Source organism: Lolium rigidum, chromosome 2 (genome assembly GCF_022539505.1).
Source record: "Lolium rigidum isolate FL_2022 chromosome 2, APGP_CSIRO_Lrig_0.1, whole genome shotgun sequence".
NCBI classification, from domain to species: domain Eukaryota; kingdom Viridiplantae; phylum Streptophyta; class Magnoliopsida; order Poales; family Poaceae; genus Lolium; species Lolium rigidum.
The window spans coordinates 235504331-235530252 of NC_061509.1; the positions used below are offsets into that span (position 1 = coordinate 235504331).

At 46.5% G+C, this 25922-nt stretch overlaps 3 protein-coding genes and 1 long non-coding RNA gene across 5 annotated transcripts; 2 read left to right on the forward strand and 2 right to left on the reverse strand.

The window, feature by feature from the left end:
* Positions 1-763: 763 nt before the first annotated feature.
* LOC124688343 (EPIDERMAL PATTERNING FACTOR-like protein 1) lies at positions 764-1198 on the forward strand. Its single transcript, XM_047222034.1, has 2 exons — positions 764-874; positions 965-1198. The coding sequence occupies exons 1-2, from the start codon at positions 764-766 to the stop codon at positions 1196-1198; spliced, it is 345 nt and encodes a 114-aa protein (XP_047077990.1).
* Positions 1199-6653: 5455 nt separating this feature from the next.
* On the reverse strand, positions 6654-11075 carry LOC124693141. 2 transcript variants are annotated; one of them, XM_047226596.1, is made up of 3 exons: positions 9556-11075; positions 9156-9400; positions 6654-7539 (listed from the first exon to the last, which is right to left on the reverse strand). In XM_047226596.1, the coding sequence occupies exons 1-3, from the start codon at positions 9860-9862 to the stop codon at positions 6886-6888; spliced, it is 1206 nt and encodes a 401-aa protein (XP_047082552.1). In that variant the 5' UTR covers positions 9863-11075; the 3' UTR covers positions 6654-6885. The 2 variants fall into 2 exon arrangements, with proteins under 2 accessions (XP_047082552.1, XP_047082553.1); XM_047226597.1 differs by lacking the exons at positions 9156-9400; positions 9556-11075 and adding exons at positions 7636-7880; positions 7997-8190.
* A 155-nt stretch (positions 11076-11230) lies between these two features.
* On the reverse strand, positions 11231-13041 carry LOC124690662. Its single transcript, XM_047224021.1, has 3 exons — positions 12844-13041; positions 12260-12334; positions 11231-11876 (listed from the first exon to the last, which is right to left on the reverse strand). The coding sequence occupies exons 1-3, from the start codon at positions 13039-13041 to the stop codon at positions 11790-11792; spliced, it is 360 nt and encodes a 119-aa protein (XP_047079977.1). The 3' UTR covers positions 11231-11789.
* Positions 13042-24785: 11744 nt separating this feature from the next.
* Positions 24786-25533, forward strand: LOC124688344. The gene is made up of 3 exons (XR_006998492.1): positions 24786-24963; positions 25237-25350; positions 25442-25533. It is a non-coding gene; the product is annotated as an uncharacterized LOC124688344 (long non-coding RNA).
* Positions 25534-25922: the final 389 nt, after the last annotated feature.

The window sequence follows — 25922 nt, forward strand, 5'->3', positions numbered from 1 at the left end:
CTGCCGTGTGTGCTGAGATCGCCTTGGCAGGACCGCCCCGCCAAAATTCCGCTGCCCACTCACCGCCGCCAGATGGAGGCAGGCGCCGCCCGTGTAGAATGGCCCCGTCCCCACTCCAACAGCGGCGAGGAAGGAGATGTGGAGGGTGGCCACTAATTTTAGGTGGAGGGAGTCAGGAGGGGGTCGATTATAAGATGGTTTATGCATGTTATAGGTATTAAATTTTATTATATATTTGATAAAATTTAAGAAGCTCTGATTTTTTAATCAAATTTATACGCCTTTTCCGAACCAAGGTAGTAAGACTTCGTCGAGAGGAGAGGGAATGACACTACAAATCGTGTGTCTGCACCGTGGGAAGTGATAGTTACACAAGCGGCAGCCATGGTCCAGGGGTGGTCACCACCTCTGTCTTTTGCGACCTCCATTCAGCAGCAGCGGCATCCCAGGCTCCCATACATATATGCCCGTCTCGTTCCATCCCTCTACTCCCCTTTGCAACCAAGCTTCTCATAGGCCACTGACCACACTTCCTTCCATCCTCCTAACCTGTGGCATCATCACTGCCGGCCAACCTAGCAGGTGGAGTTGCTATAGGTTTCTTCTAGCTGCATCTTTAGCTCTAGCCAGTCTGATCAAAGAAGCTACACACAAGGCAAAGCTAGCTTAGCTTCGCTTCAACATCACTCCAGGCTAGAAGCTTCGCTTCTCTTTAACCTCTCATCACTACATATTTTCTGGCTGTAACGATCGAGATGGTCGGATGGCCATGAGCAAATCCCCTCTCCGAGCGTTCCTCGCGGCCATGGTTCTTAGCTTCCTCCTCGGAGCTGCAACATGCAGCCGCACCACGACGACCCTCTCCTCTTTCCAGGTACGACGTCACTCTCGCATCTCTCATTCTCTCAATGACGCCATTGATAGATTGGTCTAACTGAAGTGCTTTGGGTTTATTTGTGTGCAGAACTTGGCGGAGGACAAGTCGCGGCTGGGGTCGACGCCGCCGAGCTGCCACAACCGGTGCAACGCCTGCAACCCCTGCAAGCCCATCCAGGTGGCCACGACGCTCCCCTCGGGTTCTAGCCGGCCGTCGACGTCCCGCAGCACCGCCGACGAGGCCGCCGCCTACGCGCAGTACTCCAACTACAAACCGCTCGGGTGGAAATGCCGCTGCGCCGGCCGCCTCTACAACCCCTAGCTAGATCGTCCAAGTAGATAGTCGCTTAAATTCCTGACGGCGGCGTGGCCTCACCCTGAGAACGCTGCGCCGCTATGCTGTCATGGCTGCAAGTGTTGGCGAGACGACCAACAACTTCTGGTCTTGTTTTGGTTACTCATCAGCTTCCGTTGCTCGAGCTCGATTGATCTCTCGTGTACCGTCTTGCACACTTAGCGATTCCTAGCTATTACCCCTTCTTTTTGCTACGCTTATTCCATCATATGATTCATGACACGAACATGTAAGAGCGACTGTGGGATCGATCGAGATGGAGCGGTAAATTATGTGTACTAGCGTAGATGTAATAGTAATACAGTAATAATGTTAGCACTACCTAGTGGTCTCTGCTCATGGCAGGTTAGAGACAAGGCCGTATGGAAGCATGTGACTCGCCTCTGATATGAATCTGAAATCCTGAACCCGGTGCAAGGATGTTGCGCCCCACGTACGTACTGCTACTACAGTAGCGATCGATCTGATTAATTAGCGCCACTGACGGTACTGAGCGGGTCTCCGACACGTTTTCCAGGAGCAGCTGAGCGGTGGCCCTCTAGCTCATAAGTGCGCTGGTCTGGGACGTACTGTGAGAAGACTGGAGGCTAGCGCGAGGTTTTAGCCTGATCATCATTATCTCTGTAGTACGGCTCTGATGGATCGCCATGTGTTTATTCATTGAGGTGTCTCCCTCGCGCTTGGTCGATTTGTATGGGGATGTAGGGTTCGCCCTTCGCCGCGCTTGGAAGCACACGCGCGGACGTTGCTCTTGTCGGGCCTCCCTCTTTGTTACCGTCGCACAGGCACTGGTGCTGGCTATTGGGTAGTGGGCACACCACGGTGGCGACCGATGCAGATGCGCTTGCCTTTAAAGAAAAAAATTAACGTACCCAAAAGATTTACCCCATTTTATTAATTAACGAGAAGAGTTTGTCAAGTAAAAACTCAAATGTTTTGTGCCCACGGCTATTCGAATTCTAGCCTCATTCTTAATGATCGATATCGTGAAGGTTCGAAGGCATGGTACACTTGTTACGAAAAACCCTCGCATTACTCTTCTTGCACACCTTCCAACTAACAAGCTCAGTGAGGGAGGCTATCGCCTTGCGGTTTGGGGGACACTTGCATGACATTTTGGTCTCTCACGCCTTGATGGAGAGGTTCCCCGTCCACTCTTGGGTGTTGACATTATAGAGCCCAAGCCACTCTTTGGTCATCCCCCAAAATCTTTTGGTCAATCGGCAATGTGGGAAGAGGTATGCCACCGTTTCTTAAATTTGCTTGCAAAAGGGTAAATGCCACAATTGGTCTGTCCCCTCTTCTCAAGACGTTCCTTCGTCCAAAACCTAGTTTGTATGGCCAACCAAGTGAAGAACTTGACTTTTGGCGGCGCCCAGGTTTTTCGCACCAATTTGTACATGCAAGTTTGCGTTGCCCCAGAACATGGAGCGTTGTAGGCCGAAGTTGTGGAATATTCCCCGCTTGAAGTGAGGTTCCAAACAATGGTGTCCTGGACCTCCTCATGAAGATGGGCATTATTCACGTCACTCCAAAGCCATAGAAATCCAAGCCTTGTTCTGCAAGGCTTGTTTAACACTCTGTTTCTCCCTTGTAGATGCTTCAAAAATGAGTGGAGCAATATCTTTGGGCATCTTTCCATTGTGCCACCTAAAAATGAGTGGAGTCCAAAAAAGGCGCAATATTCCCGTTGCCAATGGTAATGGTGGTTCTGGCATAGAAGAGGCTCATGTCTACCGACTCGCAAGGGGTGCTCGAGATGACCGAAAGCTTTTCATGGTCACACCATTCAAACCAAGGCTATCGTAAACGGAGGGCACGAGCAAATTTCTCGAGGTGCAAAATCTCCAAACCATTAAGAAGAGTAGGCCTAGAAATTGCCTCCCAATTGATCTTACACTTTCCCCCTGGTGATCTCCTTAGTAACAGCCCACAAAAGTCCCTTTCAACCTTGTTCATGCTACCTGGTGGAATTGTGAGCGGTGCGAGGTGCACAATAGCTTGCGAAGTGATAACTTATTTCACAAGCACCCCACAACCGGCTGCGTTGGTATTCTTCCCATCCCAAGTAACAAGTTTCCCAACCATCTTATCTTCAAGCGGTTGGAAATCAACCATCTTAAGTTTTCACACCGATAGCGGGAGGCCGGAGTACTTCAAATTGAAGGTAGAGAGGATGACCAGCATGTCACTAAGCACTTCGTCAATATCGATGTTGCGGCATCCAATGGGCATCACCAAGAATTTTTTGAAATTTTTCTCAAGCCTCGTAACCTCTCTAGAGGCCTTGAGAATGGAGGATAGGTTTTGTATGTCCTCTTTGTTAGGAGCTACAGAAATAGATGCATCATCCACATATAAAGATGTTCTAAAAATGGTCCATCTCCCCCTAATCTTGCTCAAAAGGTCTTGTTTGTGGCAAACCCAATAATTTCTTTAAGGGGTTCGACGGAAAGGAAAAAAAGAAGTGGCGAAAGGAGGTCTCCTTGCCTTAGACCCTTCCGGTGCTTGACTGTAAAGGGAAATTCCATTAAGGTAACCCTCGAGGATGAGGTGCAAAGCAAAGCGGTAATCCAATCACGGAACTTTGGTGGGAACCCATGTATTTTAAGGAGCTCAAGAATGACCACCCGTTCTCACGGAGTCAAACACTTTGCAAATGTCAAGCTTGAGGTTCGATTCACTCTTGTGGAGTCTTATAGCAAGGTTACGAACATACATTTTTTTTATCATAGATGCTCCTCTTCTTAAGGAAATAACTTGCACATTGGACACGAGCTTTTTCATGTACGGGGTAAACCGGGTAGCTATCATTTTGGCGATGGTCTTTCTTATGGCATGGATCAAGCTATATGGTCTATACTCGGATATGCCCTCGACCCCCTCCTTTTTCGGCAAGAGAACAATATTAGTCGAATTTAACCATTGGAGGTGAGCCACTTGAAGATTCGTGAACTTGTTGAAGAAGACCCCAATAGAACCATCTAGTCCGAGAGGCTTATCGGTGGGCATTTGGTTTATTGCTTTAAGCACCTCTTCCTACGAGAGAAGGGTCATTAATGCCTTCTATGTCCACATTGCTTAAAGGTAGGCTCTCCCAATTGAAGACTTTGTTTCTAGTTGGTCGTCTTCCCATGACCGAAGCGAAGTGATCATAGATGATCTTCTCTTTTTTCATGCACGGTGACCCATCCATCAATTCTTTTGAGGCAGTGGATATGGTTTTTTCTCCTCCTCGCATTGACCCTCAAGTGGAATATTTTTTTGTACTCGCGTCTCCGTCTTTGATGCTTGTTTTCCTTGTGCTTTTTTTTAGCTCGCTCTATAATTGCAAGGCTAATTACTCTCTTCTTTGGGTCATCCCTAAGCTCCCTTTCCTCCTTGGAGAGACGACGGTTCTCTTGGGCAATGTCAAGTTGCAAGATGCCCGGGAGAGCATGCTGGAGGAGCACTTTTTTTTTTTGTTTTGGATAATAAACCGCGGTTCCACTTGGAGAGGTTTGTCCCACTTGGCTTTAGCTTGTGGAAGTGCTTTGGGTATGGCTCATCATGTCCAGAGTGAATTTGCCAATCTTGTGCCACAATCTCCTTGAATATGTGGATGCCCATCCAAAAGCTCTCAAATTTGAAGCTCCTTGGAATTCTTGGCCTACTATTATCAACAAGGAGGAGGGTACAGTGGTCGGAGAGGGTGGGAGAAAGAGCATTGCGGACTTGGGAGTCAAAGTGGATGTCCCCTCTGCGTTGCAAAAGGAGTCCAATTTGCATATGGTGGGGCTCTCCCACTCATTTGTCCAAGTGAAGCGTCTCTTTTGCGGATGAATCTCCTTGAGCTCGCAACTTTGAAAAGTTGTTCATAATCTATTTTTGCGGCTCCGATTAACATTTCTCTTATTGTTGTTTCTCGATCTATCGCTCTATAAATTTGGTCTAAATCTCTCAAGGCAAGCCATTTGTCTCCATTTGCGGAATTTTGGGCAAGCAATTCGGTGAAGAAGTCGCATTTTCGGCTGTAGGAGGTGGGTCCGTAGACGAAGCCAATCTTAAAGAGGTTCCCTTGTGCCAAAGGAGGATATAAGCCGAGAGGCAAAATTCAGTGACAACGGCATCAGAAACTTGTGCAACTGCCCCATCCCATAGCAAGAGGGTGCCATAGCTGGGCGTTGGGCGAAGCTCCTTAAGCAATTTCCTCCGAGGTAAGCACCGGTAGACTGATCCATGTCATCCGGTTTCATGAAGTGAGTCTAACTTAACTGGTTGGGCTCGGATGTACAAACCCAACACCTAAGTTGTACACAATTTTAGGTTCCTATTTATACTTGTTATACTTGGGGAAGTGAAATTCTCCCCATCTTTAATTTGGCAATTGGCTAAATGGTGGTGTGGATTGTAGGTTTAAAGTACTTATTAGGGTGGAGCACTTGCCGTTATTTGATCTCTTTAAAGTGTGGAGAACCGCAACCTTTTTATGAAGGTATTTACATGATTTGAGGAAGAGATATTTTTATCCAACATAGATGACAACGTAACCTACGGATTGCTCCTCCATCACCTTAGACACCTATTTTTTAGTTTCTTAGAGAATTATTCGTATTTCGCTTTTTATTCTTTTGTATTTTGATATGTTTAGGTTTGTGCGATTTTGTGCATCTTTATTATGCAGTGGCCGGAAGTAATACTAGAATTTCTAAGTAATGAAGTTTTCTTTATCGAAAGAAGGTCAGGGCAAAGCCCCAAGGATCTCGTTCGCAGTTTGCCTATCTTCGTCATTCAGGGCACGTTCCAGACAAGAGAGTTGATGTTATCACTCATTGGCAACCATGGCAAAGTCACAGGTCATTAACGCAAGGAGAAGAAACAGATTAACAAGCTGAACATCATCAGCAACAGTCTCCAACAAACTGGGAACAAGGCAAAGCAAAGGGTGCCAAAGCAACATGCTGATACAACAAGAAAACAGCCTCAGGTGGCCAAACTGACAGAACGCAGGATTTTTTACTAACACAGACGAACAAGAAGATCCTGACGGAGCTGGAAGAGTTTGGATGGTCAAACATTGTCCAGGTTGATGTCTCCGGTTGTTGCGAACTGATCCAGGGCTGCCACACCACCCCTGTTGAGCATAGCCTCTTTCACAGCAATGCCCTAGGCATCATCTAGCTTGAAGAGAAGATGCAGAGCACGGGTGACCTAGGGGGAGGTCCCAAATACACAACTAATATGTGTCCTAAATAGTAAATACACAACTAAGAGCTACAAAAAAAAACTCATGTCGTAAAACTTAACCAACGTTTCAGGTTAAGATTGTGGTGGATTTGAAAGCCAGGGAGAACTTGTAAAAAATCGTGGAGAAGGGCTCCACGGAACTCCCAAAGATTTCAACTTGAGAATTGGAGCAACGTCCAACCATCCCCGCGGACGCGAAGAATAGCCAGACAATGTGGCAACCCAAGTGGAACCCATGGTTCGTATGTTATATGTGGATGGACTGGGATCCACCACGTGCGAAAAGAAGCAAGCTTTTCGTAAACTAAAATAAGCAAGTAAGCTAACTCAGTTACTCAGACAATTTAGTCGTGCGAAGTAATCAGCAGCACAACATATGCTGCGGACATCACACTGATTGAAATCTCCTGGCCGCAAGCTTCAAACAACTACTCTGCAGACACCACATCGTCCATGTCGTCGGGAACAAGGGACCAAGCAACAGCAATAGTTACCTGAGCTTCACCAACAATACATTCCTCCTGGCTTACGTAGCAATTTTGGGCCGTGAAATGGACACGACCTTCTGCATGGACAGCACCAGATTTGGAGTAGGCTTGTATGACAACGTCCAGCCCTCCTCCACTTTCTACAGAAACAACTTGCCTCCACAGATGTACGTACCCACGAGCACCTTTCGGCATTGGTTTACCTCTCGACTCAATCAGAACAATCTGGTTGGATGAGACTTCACAATCAGCTGCCACCATTGTCGCCCTTGGTAGTGGGGTGCAAGCAACCAGGCCACCATATGCAAAACTTAAAGGCCATAGCTCTTTCTTCTTGATAATCTGGATGCTCAAGATAGTGGCCTGGACCGTTCGTTTAACTGGCTGCGAGCACAACTCTAGCGTACAGAAGACGTTCTTCAAGCAAAGGGTTGATATGCCAGGACCGCATCCTCCGGTGTAACCCTGTGCACAAGTGATCAACGATTTGTCTTGAGAGTCTGCTGCACCTTTCACTTTCAGTTCGATCTCAAAGTAGACCGTATCCATGGACACGATCGCACGGGACGGACCAGTCAAGTGCAGAAAAGGATCCTGCAAGAAAGAAAGCATGCATCATCAATCAATCACTGTTAGCGTGCAATCAATCAAGATCTAAAAGAGAAAATCGATCTGCAAGGTAGTGCATACATCCTGTGTCAGTTCTTGGGCCATGGTCCTATCGCAAGAGAAGAGAATGTTTCGCCTGGAATCCAGGGTGTCTCGGACGGCAACCACACCGTACACAGACAATGGCAACTCAAAACTACCAGCAATGTCGTCTGTGAGTTTCAGTTGCATGGAGAAGATCTGCAAGGTATCCACGGCGGCGCCGGCACTGTTGTATGGGATGATTCCAGGTGTGTAGTGTGTAAACAGCATTGAACTCAGCACCGCTGCATGCACGCACCCAAGCAAGAAAATTATGCAATGGATTGTAAGAAGCAGGAAGTTCAAAGGAAATAAATAAAATGCTAACCGACATAACCAGTAAAGTAAGAGGCTGACGTACTTGAGTTTTCGAAGTGATCACAGTTTTTGCAACAATTAGATTCCCAGCTTAGACGGTACCAAGCGTAATCTGCCGCCTCCTCGTCTGCCGTCTTCTTAGCCAATGCTGATTTACCTTTGTCGAGATGGTTATCTTGGATGGTCATTGAATTGGTGGTAGTGGAATCCGCTGATTCTTCATCCTTCGCCTTGGCCTTCTTCTTATCTTGGCTGTGGAGGAAGGCCTTTTTCATCGCCATGCTCTCTTGTATCTTCTTTACCTTCGCTGCACTCGCCTCTTGGTCAGATTCTTGAGCTTTCAAAATTTCTGTTACGGATTCTTCGGCTTTCCCAGCTTCTGTCACAGGAGCTTCTGCTTTCCCAACTTTTGTCACAAAGTCTTCAGGTTTTCCAACTACCCAACCTCTGTCTGCCTGAAACGACACCACATCATACATGTCGTCGGGAACAAGGGACCAAGCAACAGCGACGGTTACCTGAGCTTCACCAACAACACATTCCTGCTGGCTTACAGAGCAAGTTTGGGACGTGAAATGGACGCGACCTTCTACATGGACAGCACCAGATTTGGAGTAGGCTTGTATGACAACGTCCAAACCTCCTCCACGTTCTACAGAAACAACTTGCCTCCACAGATGTACATGCCCATTAACACCTTTCGGCATTGGTCTACCTTTCGACTCAATCAGCACAATTTGGTTGGATGAGACTCCACTATCAGCGGACACCATTGTCGTCCTTGGTAGTGGGGTGCAAGCAACCAGTCCACCATATGCAAAATTTAAAGGCCACAAATCTTTCTTCTTGACAATCTGGACAGTCAAGATAGTGGCCTGGACCGTTCGTTTAAATGGCTGCAAGCACAATTCTAGCGTGCAGAAGATGTTCTTGAAGCACAGGGTTGATATGCCAGAACCACATCCTCCGGTGTAACCACGTGCACAAGTGATCAACGAATTGTCTTGAGAGTCTGCTGCACCTTTTACTTTCAGTTGGATCTCAAAGTACACCGTGTCTATGGACACGACCGCACGGGACGGACCAGTCAAGTGCAGAAAAGGATCCTGCAAGCAAGCAAGCATCATCAATCAATCAATCACTGTTAACCTGCAATCAATCAAGATCTAAAAGATAAAATCGATCTGGAAGATAGTACATACATCCTGTGTCAGTTCTTGGGCCATGGTCCTATCGCAAGAGAAGAGAATGTTTCGGCTGGAATCCACAGTGTCTCGGACAGCAACTACGCCGTACACAGACAATGGCAACTCAAAACCACCAGCAATGTCATCTGTGAGTTTGAGTTTCATGGAGAAGATCTGCAAGGTATCCACGGCGGCGCCAGCACTGTTGTATGGGATGATTCCGGGTGTGTAGTGTGTAAACTGCATTGAACTCAGCACCGCTGAGTGCACGCACCCAAGCAAAATAATTAACATGCAGTATTTGTTTTTGAAATAGATAATTAACATGCAGTAGATCGTAAGCAGCAGCAACTTCGAAGGAAATAGATAGAATGCTGACCGACATAACCACTAATAAAGTAAGAGGATCACGTACTTAAGTTTTCGAAGTAGTCACAGTTTTTGCAACAATTTGATTCCCAGTTTAGACGGTACCAAGCGTAATCCATCGCCTCCTCATCTGACGTCTTCTTGGCCAATGCTGATTTACCTTTGTCGAGATGGTTATCTTGGATGGCCACTAAATTGGTGGAACTGGGATCTGCTGATTCGTCATCATTCGCCTTCTTCTTCGTTGGCAACTTCTGTTGTCTCTGGAGGAAGGCCTTTGTCATCGCCATGCGCTCTTGTATCTTCTTTACCTTCGCCATCCTCGCCTCAGAGTCAGAGCTCACCCCCGCCATCTCAGACCTATTCCCGTCTCCTCCACGGCTTCCTTCCGCGTCGACGACTCGCTTCCCGCTGAATCCACCCCTACCAGACCAGTAGCAGTAGGGTAGGGCGCCCTCTTTCGCCGCCGCTCTGTTTTCTTTGGAAAACCTAGGCGTGTATAACGCGGCCACTTACCCCAGACGCTAGGGTCAAAATCCCTGAAGCCCGATTACCGATGGATCCCAGGATTCCGGATGACGTTTGGCGTCGGAAAAAAATTCTATGCGGCTGGGCCGCACAACCTTCCAGCTAGGGCCCCTTGTCAGATTGTGACACCTGTCGCGTTAGAACTAATCTCAAAGCTTTCTAGTTAATCTGACTCTTCATACATTAGTATACATGGAGAATAAGGCACTACGTCCAGACATACTAGCGGTGGCCGGTGGATGTACAAGGCTGTAAAGTTTGCATCTCTGCAACCATGCACGCCATTGACAAGGAGTTCATCTGCAACATTCCAATGGCAAGCAAACACCAGTGTCGACTTCCTCTGTTCAGTGCATCTGCGGCGCCACTCGACCTTGTGATGGTGCCACATCAGCACAAGCATGGTCGGTGTCAAGCTGGCCCTGCTGAAGCAGGTCATGGGGTTCGTCGTCAACAAGCTGGGACCTGACCACCGCCTCAGCCTCGTCTCATTCTCCTCCACCACGCGCCGTCTCACGCGTGTGTCCAACGACAGGAGGGCCTCGTCCAAGCGGCAAGCATGCCGTGGAGCCCCTCGTCGCCTGCGGCTGGACCAACATCAAAGAAGGCCTCCGCGAAGCTGCAAGGATGATTGACGGCCGCCAATACTAGGACACCGTCTCCGCTGTCATCCTCATCTCCAACGGCCAGGACAGCTACACGCTACATCCAAGCCTCCAAGGTCAGCGGCGGCCACCGACTACAATGTGCTCGTGCCATCTTCTATGATTCGCGTCGGCCACACCTTTGGTTCCGGCACTGACCAGGATTCAGCGGCGATGCACACCATCGCGGAGGCCACCACCGGCATGTTCTCCTTCATCGAGAACGAGACGATCATCCAGGACTCATTTGCGCAGTGCATCAGAGGGCTCCTCTCAGTCGCATCGCATAAGTCACGCGTCTCCGTCGATTGCATCTGTCCCAACGTCCGCGTCCGGTTCGTCAAATCTGGACGATACAAGAACCGCATCGACGCCGACGGGCGCATCACCACAGTGGACGTTGGTGAGCTGTATGCCGATGAGAAGAGGTGCTTTTTTACTGTTGTAGACGTGTTGAGAGTCACCGGCACTGGGGAAGACGTCGATGTCAAGGCGCTGTTGAAGGCAAGTTGTGCCTACCGCCTACGGGGGATATGATAGGGATCGTATGTCTTCCTTCTACAAGCAGTATAGATACAGGCTAGATAAAAGAGCTTTGCAATTAGTGCTATAAGCTGACGTGTTAAAGTCCAAGGAGGGTCCATAGGAGGGACCTTATACGGTCCAATCCCAGAGTCGGGCACTTAGCCAAATTTTCCGCTCATAATTTAAGTTTGACGAGCAGCGGGCGCTACGGAAAACAGAGTTGGGGAGTCGTATGACTCCTTCCTCAACGGTTTAACCGAATCCAGCTCGATCTAATTCTTTCCATAATAACATCTCAAAAAAAATCTTAAACAGACATTTCTGCCGTGATTGGAATCATGCACCAATCACGCACAAAAAAATTAGTAGAGGTTAAAATGTAATTAAGTTGGTTACGAAATCATGACGGATGCAACAAAAAAACAGATTGCTATGATCAAATGTCTAAAAATCATGATTAAATAATCCAGAGAAGGTAAATACATGCATATATATATAGACATAAGAATGTGAAGCCAAGTACAACTTCATAAGAATGTGAAGCAAGCATTTAAAGAAACAAGAAACAAGACCTTATGAACCCTCACCTTTCCTGGAAATTTTCCACTCCTCTTATATCCTTCTCATAACACAAGACGTTCATGACAGCAAAAATTCGAGCTGACAAAGCCTATAATCCAGAAAAAAAAAAGTGTTAAAACCTGAAGGTTTACGAATTAGTTTTGCATGAACCATGACAAAGTTGTACTTAGTAGATGACCGGCACAATGTAATCGATGCATGTGCATATTCTTAGCTCCCAATGCAACATAAACTTGAGGAGGAATACAGAATTTGCTGCACTAAATTAAAATTCACCGATCTCAAATCTTAAGTTGAACAAAAGAAGCTTCACAATGTTGATGCTTTAAGTGCTTCAATGAGCAAGGGATCAATTGCCTCATATTCTAAGTAAAATATCACAGAAAATTAACCAATAATTATGGTCCCCGTACATGACAGAGGAGGAAACCTGCGCTTGCTGGGAGAAAGTTCAAGATAAAAGGAACAAACCTTGATGGCGCGTTGGGAGCAGTGCTTGCAGCTCTGGCACTGCAGTTTCAGCACAATGTTCTTGGTGGTTTTTGCCTGAAGGAAGTCACAGAATAAGCATCACACAACTGCCAATAATCTTCAGAAGATGTAAACAGACACAATATGATTGATGAAACTCATATGGTATGCCAATCAGATAAATCCTAAACTATATTTTGTTTGGCAAATCAATAGAAAATCACAAGAAATAAGTTGCATTACCAACAGTGGACATTACCATACAGTACTATATTCATATGTTCTTAAGATAGAGCTCACTAGGCATTATGTGTTTCTCTTTGAGATAGAGTTGCTCTAGTTAAAATTAGGAGCACAGAACGCTCCACACCCAGCAGCAAACACAATAGACTACCAGAGTGCAGTAGGGTCGAATCCATACCACACATTACAACTACTGGAGTGGGAAAATGACATTGATTCTTGGATAAAGCAACATAAATCGCCTCTATTCCCAATCAAACGAACTGATGATTCAAATACAAGTAGTACCACATTCGAAATACACACAGCTGAGGTTGTTTTCCTGCTAGTCGTGTTTGTACCTGGAGGCCAGGAGGCTGGGTACCTCGCCGTCGACGAATAAGGCTGAGAAGGGTACCCGCAGGAGGCGGACGCGACGGCACGTGCCTCGCCATCAGAGAGCCCGCGCTGAAGCAGAAACTCCGTCCCGCCGCCGCGGTAACGAGCTCGAGGAGGCCCTGGGCGGCTCGAAGACCCCGCCGCGTCCACTCCAGCACCATCGCCCCCCGTGGCTAAGATGGAGGCGCATGTGAGTGGAAGAACCACGCCGGCGCGGGCTCGGAATGGAATCTCCGGCGATCCGGAGAGGCGGAGAGGCAGGGGAGGGGGCGGTTGGCCGTCGCAGTCTTGGCGAGAGGAGCTTGAGAGGGGGAGTGAGGAGGACGGCGCGTGTCGGGCTTGGCTGTCGGTGAGTTTTTTTCCGCAAGGTTTCGCTAGCGGTCGCTAGCAGTGACCCTTTTGTGAGAGTTCAGCACGCTTTCACCCTGTTTTAAAAAAATCAAAATCTGATCATTTTTTGGTAACGTCGGCACCAATGGCGTTGTCTTATCAGAGATATGGAAAGGCGGATAGGGATTTGGTGCACACGAGCACCCGTGCTTTTGGTTTTAGTTTTTTGAGAATTTTAAAATCTTACATTTTTATGTTTTTAAAATTTATGGCGTTAAATATATAGATAGATATGTATGTGGGAAGCATATGCAAAAAAACTCCCGGTAAAAAATACTACTCCCTTCGGTTCATATTAATTGACTCTAATATAGATGTATCTAGACACATTTTAGTTCTGGATACATCCATATTGAAGTCAATTAATATGAATCGGAGGGAGTATAAATTTTGGGAAATACAAAAAAACAAACTTTGATAAAAGAATACACTATTGTAATACGGAGTACTATTATACTATCATTTACTGTCAGAAATTTATCTTTTTTATATTATTCAAAATACAAAGTATTTTTTAACGGGAGTTTTTTGCATACACCCTACCTGTATATATTTATTTATATATTTAATGAGATTTTAAAATTTTCAAAAATCTAAAAGTGAAGAGATCGAGCATTGGTGTCCATGTATCAAAGACACTTTCCTATGGAAAGGCCCCCTTGTCTAGAGTGTTGCCATGCTTGCCAACATGGGTCCAGCCGCTGGTATGAGTACGATAACTTCAATTTTTAGATCCATAACGCGTGTTATTTTATCAGAGATCTGATGTCGGCTTTGCGCTTTTTCAAACCGGTGCCTCGCAACCCTCGTTCTTGTGAAAAGTCATGTTTTTTTTTACATATTGTCTAGATTTGACACTAGAGAAAGAGAATTTGTGCCGAGTGTCATGTAAAAACACAAGACAAAGACAGATCTTTGCCAAGTGCCACCTAAAAAAATAGAAAAAGTATTATCTTCGCCGAGTGTACATTAGTCGGCACTCTCGACAAAGGTTGACGCCGTCAAGGTTGCCGTCAACTGGGACTGTGGCCACGTGTTTCATGTCTTTGCTGAGTGTATTTTCATTGTCGAGTGTCTTTTCTGCATTTGTTATGTATGAGCCCTTTGCCGAGTGTATTTTGTGAAATACTCGGTAAAAATGGTCTTTGCTCAGTATCACGAAATATAACACTCGGAAAGTACGAAAGACTTAGTGAAGAAACGTTCTCCGGTAGTATGTTGTGTGTGCATGCGCTCGAGTTTGCCTGGACACAATGCAGGTTCATGGAGGACGTGGCAAATTCAGATGATGCAAAGCTGGGCAGCTAGTAAGGGCAATAAGCTGACAAAAAACAAATTTATTAGTGGCCAGATAAACTTTGGGTTAGGGAAATTTTACGGTACCCTGGTAGTCCAAAATTATGTGGTGGACTACCAGGCTGATCTGACCGTCCGTGCTGTAGGACTAGTTTAAATATTATTTTCCTGAGAGTACCAAAAGAGCAATTTGCATCAATTTACACTTTAACCCTCACGGTGATTTCCGGTAGAGAGCACCGCGTCCACGCGACACACGTGCGCCGCCGCCTGACTCGATTCCGGCCCCGCGCCCCCACTGGGCCGCCACCGACTCCGACGTTTCCACGGCATCTCGCTCAATTCCGCTGCCCTGCCCCCAGTGTGCGCCGCCGCCCGGTTCTGCCCGTGTTAGCCACTTGGCCGTCTGGAGCCGCTGCCTCCTGCTTCCTGGGTCGAAGGGTCGTTCTTCCCGAATGCGCGGCTGAGGGCTGACCCGATCGGTCATCTCCGCCTTCGTCCTGATCGCCTGTGCGCTCTTCGTTGGTGTACCGACGTGAGCTGGTTAGCTCGTTGTTGCTTTGTGCAGTAAAACTACATTAGTAGTGGCCCGATTATATCTTTGTTAGGTACCATTACAATTTTGTGACACATTTGCCAGAACACACCACCAGCCTAAAAATTAACGGAAAGTTTTGCACTTTTTCTTGTGATGACTGGTTTTGAAGACAAAGTGCAAAGCTTTCCCTTTTTAGCCAGGTGGTGTGTTCTGGCAAATATACCACGCATAATTATAATGGTACCTGGCAAAGACTCAATCGAGCGTTGTGTTTCAGCAAACGCCAAAAAATAACGGTGTCCTGTGGCAAATTTTCTCTACTTTCTTTGCACAGATTTGTGACAATATATCCTTTATTCAGTCACACACGGCATGTAGTGTCGCTGCCTTCAGAATTAGGAGTATTGCATTCGATTTTAGACAATATATACCATAGACTTTGTTATTTATGAGTTCAGTTATTTGTTATGCCAGAAGTTCTTGTTGAGCATCTCTGGTATCATGTATATACAGTTCTGAACCAAATGAATTTTGTGGGATACAGATTCTATGGAATTAACACATGGAGAGTTTGCTTCACTTATAATATTTGGGCTGATATGACATACAGATGCACCTAAGCATGATGGTTTGATAATGGCGGGTTTGGATGATGAATGGCACTGACAATGAAACAGAGGCGAGAGAAGAATATTTCATGATAGTCAGTCAGATATTTGATAGCGAAGAACAAGGTTACGAGCACTACAACAGATATGCGAACTGGATGCAAAGTGTTCGCAATCAGTTCTTTTCACTGGAATAAATGATCACCCGTTAGAGAAGAGTGCTTCACGTATTTATACACCAGAGATGTTCAAGAGGGTAGAGAAGAGCCCATATATGAAGATCATGTGCATGCGAGATTGAGGAGCAGTTAGAAGTATATGGCTTTGTGCGGTATTTAGTCGCGTTAAAAGATGGAGAAGAAGGGAGAAAAGATGTACACTCTTTGTAGAGTGTTCATTCGATGGCTCTTCGGTTAATGGTGTCATCTGTGGTTGCCGCAAGATGGAGTGCGAAGCAATCCCATGTGCACACATATTTGCTAGTGATACACTATTCAAAGCTTCAAAGAGCACAGAGCATTCACAACACGTGATGGATCTTCTACAAACCATCCTGGATGAGCCTGTTGAGAATGATGAGAACACCGAGGAGACAACATTTGGTCCTATACCATCCCACTATTCTGCCGCTACTCCTGCCTCTGGGGAGAGAGTCCTTGATCCAAAAGTAATTGTTCCGAAAGGCTCGCTCCATCTAAGAAACTAATGAAGCCATTTCATGAGACACTGAGTGAGTCCAATGGGCAAATGAGGAGATCCAGGCGCTGCAGAGAATGAGAATGTGGCAGTCTCAACCACAACATTCGCAAATGTCCTGATCTGGGGTAAATATTTTATATTTAATCACATTATTGTACAAGTATTTCGGTTTTGTTCAGCAAATGAACCTTAGGCCATATTTCTCAACTGATCTATGTTAATATTTGTATTACAGGAGAGATTGATAAGCCTGTGTGTTTTCATTGAGTCAAGAGTATGGAGAAGAAGATGATCTACATACTTCCTGCTTGTTTCAGTTCCAATATCTTGTTCCTTCAGCATGTGTGTTTTCATTCAGTCAACCTAATGGACAAAGATGTTAGATACCTGCCATTCATTGTCTTGGCAGCGAGACAATATTTCAGTTCGAAATAGTTGAATTCTCAAAAAATAGAAAAGCTTGAAGTAGTTGAACCTTCAGTCTGAGTGTAACATTGATATTCGTGTGATAGAAATGTTAGCGAGTTGGTTAGATAGATTTGTATGTCTTGCCTTGTACACCACGACACCAAGAGATAAGGGTCGATGGTTTCCTTGCGTGTTGAGTTTGTAACAACCAGATTGTAAATCCTTTTGGGTAGTTGGTTAAACCCTCTATATAACACGCAGGGTGAGCCCCCAACGGGGTAAGTCACCTTAACCTAAATCTTCACATGGTATCAGAGCCTACGAGCTCTTCCGATTACATCTAGATCAAACCAATCTCCACCCAAAAACCATGGCGTCCTCTTCCTCCACTTCTCTCTCTGGTTCACCCTTTGGCGCCGGTCCTACCGAGAAACTAGGTAAGGGCAACTTTGTGTTATGGCAGGCACAGTGTTACGCCGCCGATCCGGGCGCGCGTCTCACAGGCTATCTGGATGGGACGATCGCCGCACCCGCCACTGAGATCGTCGTCAAGCGCGACGACAAGGAGGTCAAGGAGCCCAACCCAGCCTACGAGGACTGGGAGTCTCAGGACCAGAAGGTCCTCCACTTCCTCATCACCAGCCTCTCACGGGAGGTGCTGCCGCACGCCGTCGGAGCAAGGACGGCAGCGGAGCTCTGGGCGACCCTACAGGACATGTACTCCGCCCGATCGCGCTCCGTCACCACCAACACCCGCATCGCCCTCGCCAATGCTGAGAAGGGCAACAAGACCATGGCGGAATACGTCGCCGCCATGAAGTCTCTGGAGAACGAGATGATCTCCGCCGGCAAGATTCTTGAGGACGAGGACATGGTCTCCTACATCCTCGCCGGGCTGCGCGACAGTGAGTACAATTCTCTCGTCGCGGCCATCCTCGCCAGGCCCACGCCGATCACCGTCGCTGAGCTGTATGCTCAACTCGACTCCTATGAAAGTAGGCAGAAGATGCTTCGTGGAGCTGGACCGAGCCAGTCTTCTGCCAATGCCGCTATGCGTGGCGGACGCGGCCGCGGACGTGGCAACTTTGGCCGCGGTGGACCTGGCCGTGGCAACGGAGGCGGTGGCCAAGGAGGCAACGGCTACCCCAACAACGGATACAACGGCTACAACAACAACAATGGCGGCAATGGTGGTGGTGGTCGTGGCCGCGGCAACTACAACAACAATGGCCGCGGCCGCGGCAACGGCAACGCTGGAGGTGGTGATCGCCCTCGTTGCCAACTGTGCAATGTCACGGGCCATGTGGTCAAGGACTGCTGGTACCGCTTTGATGAGGACTTCGTCCCACGCGAGAGATCTGCTGCACTCATCAACTACAACACCGCCAACTATGGCGGCGGCAACAACAACTGGCACTTGGACACCGGGGCGACAGATCACATCACCAGTGAACTAGATCGCCTCCACACCTACGAGAAGTACAATGGGAATGACCAGGTGCATGCTGCAAATGGTGCAGGTATGAACATTGATCACGTTGGTAATTCTATTGTTCAAACTCACGATCAAAATCTTCATCTGAAAAATATCCTCCATGTTCCTGATGCTAGCAAAAGTCTTATTTCTGCCCATCGCCTCACTAAAGACAATTATGCCTTTGTTGAAATTCACCCAAATTTCTTTTGCATAAAGGATCAGGTCACGAGGAGAGTTCTGCTTGATGGCCCGTGTGAAGATGGCCTATATCCTCTACCCACGCCATCATCTTCATCACCCACCAAGCAAGTTCATGGAGTCTTCAAGCCGTCCCATCATAGATGGCATAGTCGTTTAGGCCATCCGGCCTCATCTATAGTTTCAAGAGTCATTAGCAAAAATAAACTTCCCTGCTCTAGTGAGAGTAGTGAGTCGGTCTGTGAAGCATGTCAAAAGGCAAAAAGCCACCAATTGCCTTATTCTAGATCCACTAGTGTTTCACATTATCCCTTAGAATTAATTTTCTCAGATGTATGGGGTCCTGCCCCTGATTCCTTTGGTCGAAAGAATTATTATGTTAGCTTCATTGATGATTTCAGCAAATTCACATGGATCTATTTGATCAGACATCGTTCTGAAGTCTTTAATATCTTTCATCAATTCCAAGCTCTTGTTGAACGGCGATTTGATAGAAAAATTATCACCTTGCAATCTGATTGGGGAGGAGAATATGAACGCCTCAATTCTTTCTTTAAACAAATTGGTATCACCCATCATGTGTCATGTCCCCATGCTCATCAACAAAATGGGTCTGCAGAAAGAAAACACAGACACATAGTTGAAGTAGGCCTCTCACTCCTTGCTCAAGCATCCATGCCTCTCAAATATTGGGATGAAGCCTTTATTGCTGCAGTATACTTGATCAATCGTCTTCCCACCAAATTACTAGATTTCTCTACACCTCTAGAAACTCTTGAACATATCAAGCCTGATTACACATCAATGCGCATTTTTGGGTGTGCTTGCTATCCCAATCTTCGTCCATTCAATGCTAGAAAATTGGAATATCGCTCCACTCAGTGTGTTTTCTTAGGCTATAGCAATATTCACAAAGGCTTTAAGTGTCTAGATATTAATTCTGGCCGACTATATATTTCCCGGGATGTCATTTTTGATGAAACAGTGTTTCCCTTCTCTAAACTTCATGACAATGCTGGCATGCGATTTCGTGAGGAAATTCTTTTGTTACCACCTCACCTCCTCAATCCAAACACATTTGATCATGGGGGCGAACATAGCAATGATCCAACTGTGATTAATGTTTCTGCTAATCCTGCTGCTAATCCTGTTTTTGAGATTTCAGAGAGTGCCAAACAGCGAGCACATGAAATAACAGGAAATCAGTCTGGCACGGAAGCCCAGGGTCGCGTGGGACCCACAGGATCTACGGCAGCGGAAAACGCGTCTTCGCCCTCTGTGCGGCAGCAACGCGACGAACCGGCGACCGCCACGCCGGTGCGGACAGCCGACCGGCGCGCGCACTTCTCCCTTGCGCGGGTCCCGCCCACGTGCCGCTGCCGTACCTTCGGGATCTTCTCGCGGGCGGAGGCACGTGAGCTGGTAGCCACACGACACGGACCGGATCTCCCGCGGACGACAGTGACAGAGACAGCGTCAGCAGCGGATCGAGCTCCGATCCCGGAGCAGATTCACCTGATCCCGATAGAGATCCTCCTGCACGCGTCAGATCAACGCCAGGTGCAGGATCTTCTGCTCCGCAAGCTGGTGGCGCTTCCCCTGTGCAGCGTATGAATACACGCCTACACTCCGGGAAAATACAACCCAAAAACTACAGAGGTATGGTCAGGTATGCAAATTTGACATCGACAGGTGAACCTGAACATTTAAATGAAGCTTTAAAAAATGAAAAATGGAAGAAGGCTATGGACGAAGAATATTTAGCACTTATGCAAAATAGGACTTGGCATCTAGTCTCTCCGCAACAGGCAGGAAAAAATGTTATAGATTGCAAATGGGTATATAAAATCAAACACAAGGCTGATGGTAGCATTGATAGATATAAGGCTAGACTAGTTGCTAAGGGGTTTAAACAGAGATATGGCATAGACTATGAAGATACATTTAGTCCAGTAGTTAAGTCTGCTACTATTCGTCTTGTACTGTCTATTGCTGTGTCCAGGGGGTGGAGTCTTCGACAACTAGATGTGAAGAATGCGTTTCTCCATGGCGTTCTGGAAGAGAATGTCTATATGAGACAACCACCTGGGTATGAAGTTAAAGGCAAGACAGAATACATCTGCAAGCTTGACAAGGCTCTCTATGGATTGAAACAGGCTCCAAGAGCATGGTTTGCCAAACTAAGTGCAAAACTGATAGCTCTCGGGTTTACTCCCTCCAAAGCTGATACATCCTTATTCTTCTATTCAAAAGGCAGTATTACCATTTTTGTGCTCATTTATGTTGATGACATAATTGTTGCTAGCTCTTGTCATAGTGCAACAGCAGCCCTTCTTCGAGATCTACAGAAAGACTTTGCTTTGAAGGATCTTGGTGATATACATTACTTCCTTGGTATTGAAGTAAAAAGAATAAATAATGGGCTTCTATTGACTCAAGAAAAGTATACCTCTGATGTGCTTAAGAGAGTAGGTATGGTAAACTGCAAGCCTATGAGTACACCCATGTCAACAAGTGAAAAATTGTCAGCATATGAAGGAGATCCTCTCGAATGCCGAAGATTCATCGAGGTACGGGAGTATAGTTGGTGCATTGCAATATTTAACTCTTACTCGACCAGATATTTCTTTTTCGACTCAACAAAGTTTGTCAATTTCTCGCATGCACCAACTACCTCACATTGGACTGCCGTTAAAAGGATACCGAGATATCTTAAAGGGACACCGAGTTTGGGGTTGAAGTTCAATAGGACCTCATCTATGATGATCGGTGCCTTCTCCGATTCGACCGGGCAGGATGTCCGGATGATAGAAGATCAACTGGTGGTTTTGCTGTATTTCTTGGTTCTAACTTAATCTCATGGAGCGCAAGAAAACAGGCCACTCGTTTCAAGATCTAGTACTGAAGGTAGTATAAAGCTTTAGCCAATGCTACAGCAGAGGTGATGTGGATTCAAATTCTTCTTGATGAACTAAAGTTACCACATCCACCGGCGAGCACAGCTGTGGTGTGACAACATGGGTGCAACTTATCTTTCAGCCAATCCAGTCTTTCATGCTAGGACTAAACATATTGAAGTAGATTACCATTTCGTAAGAGAAAGAGTTGCTCGGAAATTGTTGAATATAAAGTTCATTCCAACAGGAGATCAAGTTGCAGTATGGGTTAACCAAACCAATGATCGTACGCCAGCTTGAAGCCTTCAAGAACAATCTCAACTTAGATAAGTTGTGATTGAGGGGGTGTGTTAGCGAGTTGGTTAGATAGATTTGTATGTCTTGCCTTGTACACCACGACACCAAGAGATAAGGGTCGATGGTTTCCTTGCGTGTTGAGTTTGTAACAACCAGATTGTAAATCCTTTTGGGTAGTTGGTTAAACCCTCTATATAACACGCAGGGTGAGCCCCCAACGGGGTAAGTCACCTTAACCTAAATCTTCACAAGAAATTCTGTAACCTTGATATTTGCTGTATATACATTCATTCGGTTGCCTTGGTGCATGTATTTATTCAGCCAGATTTTAATATGTTCCGCTAAATTTGGTGCATGCGTTCCTTTTGGTTTAGGCATTATATGTATTGGACAATGGCATTGACAGTACAAGGGCGCACCTTTGCTGATCTCACAGTAGGTATATCAATAAACATGTTCTTCCATTCATATAGAGAGATAATTTGGTTAATTTCTTGTCTTACGTTACAATATCTAAAAAAAGGAGAAGATATTGTATATCATTTTAGATCATAACAAAAAAAAATGACAACAATTCTAAAGCAACTGACGACAGTATTTTTTTTTTTTGCGAAACACAGTACAATCAAAGACGCTCATACATACGCGCACACACTCACCCCTATAAACGCACACACGCACACCCTACCCCTATGAGCACCTCCAAGAGACTGCGTTGAAGAACTGATCCGGCGGATCTTGAGATTGACGAAAAATATTCCGCCTTTATGAGACACCAAAGTGTCAAATCTAGGATTTGAACTCTGGTGGGCTGGGGGTGCCACCGCCCTCCTAACCATCCAACCACAGATTGGTTCTCGACGACAGTATTTATAGATGATCTGTGTTTCGTCCAGAAACCATAGCCACCCCACCAAAGCAAGAACTTCTCTTCATCAACCGATCACGTCCCAGATGAAGAATCCGGCAGAACCAAACTATTACCCTCCACAGAAAAAACTGAAGAAACCAAGAAAGCACCTCTGCAATATAGCCCTATAGCAATGAATTCATCCCCGCAATCTACTCCTGCAACAAAGAAGCCATCGCAGCGATATACCCCTTCAGCCAAGAAGTCATCACCGCAATCTACCTTGACCAACAAGGAGGTATGGCAGAATCTGCATTGACAAACAAGGTTAGTAGATCTGACAATATGCTAACAACATGTCCTGTTGTTCCTTCTATCAGGATCCATCCTCATCCAAATCTGTTAAGAGCAGAGCGAAAATACCTCATGTTCCAACAGAACCAAAGGATTCCACAGAAAAATCCGGAGACCACAAAGCCATAAATGCGACAGGAGCAGATACGGTACATATCTAGAATTCCAGAAAGGAAACAATTCTTGGCCTCTCAAAAAGCAAACAAAAAAATGATAACTATCTAATATCTTCACTAATCCGCAGGAAACAATGGTATGCTGTCAAACAACAATCTACAAGCTTATTTGGGAAGTCTTGGCACTGAAAAAAGTTTTTAAGACACACAAGTGGCGTGACTATGATGTGCATCCCTGGAAGAGAACTACTATTAGGAATCTGCCAAAGCACAAAGATCAGTATGCACATTCATCAGCAGAGTGTAATCTCATTTCAATACATCAACTAATGTAATTGTAATTTTTTTGAGAGGGTGCCAATTAATTATGGCCATTTGTGAATATCTCAATTATTATGTACTACAGGATGAAGTATAAAAATAGTTGTTAGTACGTTTTTTTGCATGACTTAAAAATAGTTGTTAGTACTTTTTTTGCATGACTTAAAAATAGTTATTTTACTTTCATCTTAGAAACTGGCAAATAGCAAAATTAATATCGCTTTTGACCATCCTCCTATCGGTGATCAGTGGCTGCGTACCCCCTTCCAAAACCTTTTTTTATTGTTTTGAAATACGACCTTCGATCCAAAGCTAGCTTCGTGCCTTCGTCTATGGTTAGCAAATTTGTAGACGTCCTTTGCACCGGCCGTAATCGATCCTGGCGTGGAATAATTCATGGCTTGTCCCATGGGATGGGAACGAAAGAAATAAGGCGAGAACTCGATCTTTGAAGGCTACTATATTTGTTTTCCTTTGGATGTGGTCGTGCATGTGGCATGCCGTATGCAGAAGAGACAAGGATTAGGTCCAGAACGACGGCCGCGGCAGGCATGTACAGTGCAAAGTTCAAGTCGATGAGAGCAAATTAGTACTCGTTTGGCATCTTCGTCACGTAAATGAAATGTTGACCAACCAACACTTCACTGTAATGCTGGCCAGATGCATTAGCAGGAGCTGCGATTCAAGGAGCAAATTGTTGCATTTGATCTCTTCCTCACAGTATAAACGTGCATCTAAAGGTATAATTGTTGCACTCCCATGGGGCATGGAGAGACCATCCACGATATGCCACCAGGCGCGGCTGGGCGAGCGCCTCGCTTCTCCTTCCACGCTTAGGCCACGTGTCGATGCGAGATTGGCTAAGCTAAAGGAGAAAAAGAAAAGAATCGGAAGGAGAGGGGAAAAGGTGCCCACCACGATCCAAACCCTACCCATTCTGGCCTTCTCCTCTTCTCCCTCGCGCCTCCATCCCAGCCGCCACCACACGAGCCTCTCCTCCCCACGGCGCCGCTGGTCCTGCTCCGGCTCCTCCCGCAGGAGGAGATGAACTGGAAGATCGCCTCCAACTCCCGCGTCCCTCCCCCTTCCTCTCTCGCGGCGCACCTCCCACTTCCTCCCAATCCCCTCCGCGGGAGCGCAGCTCGGGCGCGCGGAGCAGGGCCGCCGGTGGAGGCCGCAGCCCCCAAGGTATGTTGGGCACGAGCGCCGCCTCCCGCCGTCTCCATCGCCGGCCGGTAGCAGCACCGACCTTCGGCTCGAGCGCTGCCTCCATTCGGCTCGGGCGCACGGAGCAGGGCCGCCGGTGGAGGCCGCCGCCCCCAAGGTATGTTGGGCGCGAGCGCTGCCTCCTGCCGTATCCATCACCGGCCGGTAGCAGCACCGACCTTGGGCTCGAGCGCCGCCTCGATTCATCACCATGCCCAGCTGGGAGCAGCGCCGGTGAGCCCCACCTCCCCTTGTCGCCATGGCTGGCCGGTAGCCGCGCCGGCCTTGGGAGCGAGCGGCGACGGGCGGCTGAGGTCCCCATCACCGTCGCCATCTTCCCCCAGTTCCAGTGATCCAAATCAAGCCCTCTGTATGTTTGGATCAGAGGATCGATGGGATATTCAACATGGCTCACAACGATTGTTCAGGTTTCTACCCAAAATCCCCTCCTTCTATTTTCTGCTTGATTTGTGACTGAGTTCGAGGGCTAATGTTCTTCCCCTTAGTTCATTAGGATTGGTTTGATCTATATACATGCAAGAGTTTGAGTCACTCCTTTAGATTATGCAGCAACAGTGCCAGACTCTTGGCTTTGGTTTGCATATGGGGCCATTAACATTTTATTTAGTTGAAAACTTCATGGTTTGTTTTGGTCTACAAGTTGTGATTACTTCACTTCAAACCTTCTGGTTTCGTTGCAGAATCTATGATGAATTAACCAGGTATTTTGTGGGCTCGGTTGATTCCTTAACCAGTCAATATTTGTCGCCTGATGTGTTTGTAGCAGCCAACACGCTTCCCTTCCACTTCCCCAGGTAACCTTCTCTTCATATCCTCTCTCTTTTCTTGTTTGTGCAAATTCATTTTTACATGTGGTTGCAAGGCGTTTGATGGAAATCCTAGCAGGCTGCAATAGAAGATTAATCCATCAAGGAGGAGCAGCTTTGAAGCGCCTTGGCCTACCCTACTTGTTGTTCACTGGTGCGCTCCTGCATGAGGTGCCTGCGGTGGTACGCTCTCTCATGTTTGTTGCCTTCGTAGCATTTTCCTCCATTTTTAATGTTGATAGGTTTTGCAGCAAGGTTCAGGCCACCAGACATGTTGTTTACGGCTCGATCCATCGCAATGGACCTCAAGGAAAACTTCTCGACCCACAGGTTCCTCTCTCTCTATATATATATATATATCATGTTGGTAGGCTTCTGTAGCATTTTCCTCTATTTTTAATGTTGATAGGTTTTGCAGCAAGGTTCAGGCCACCAGACATCTGCCAATGGATGTACAATGAGGTTGTACAACGACAAGAACTGAGAAGGTGAGGTGAGGCACCTGGCATGATGGAACAAACCGAAGGTATACTGTTAACATAAGAACATAGCTGATAAAT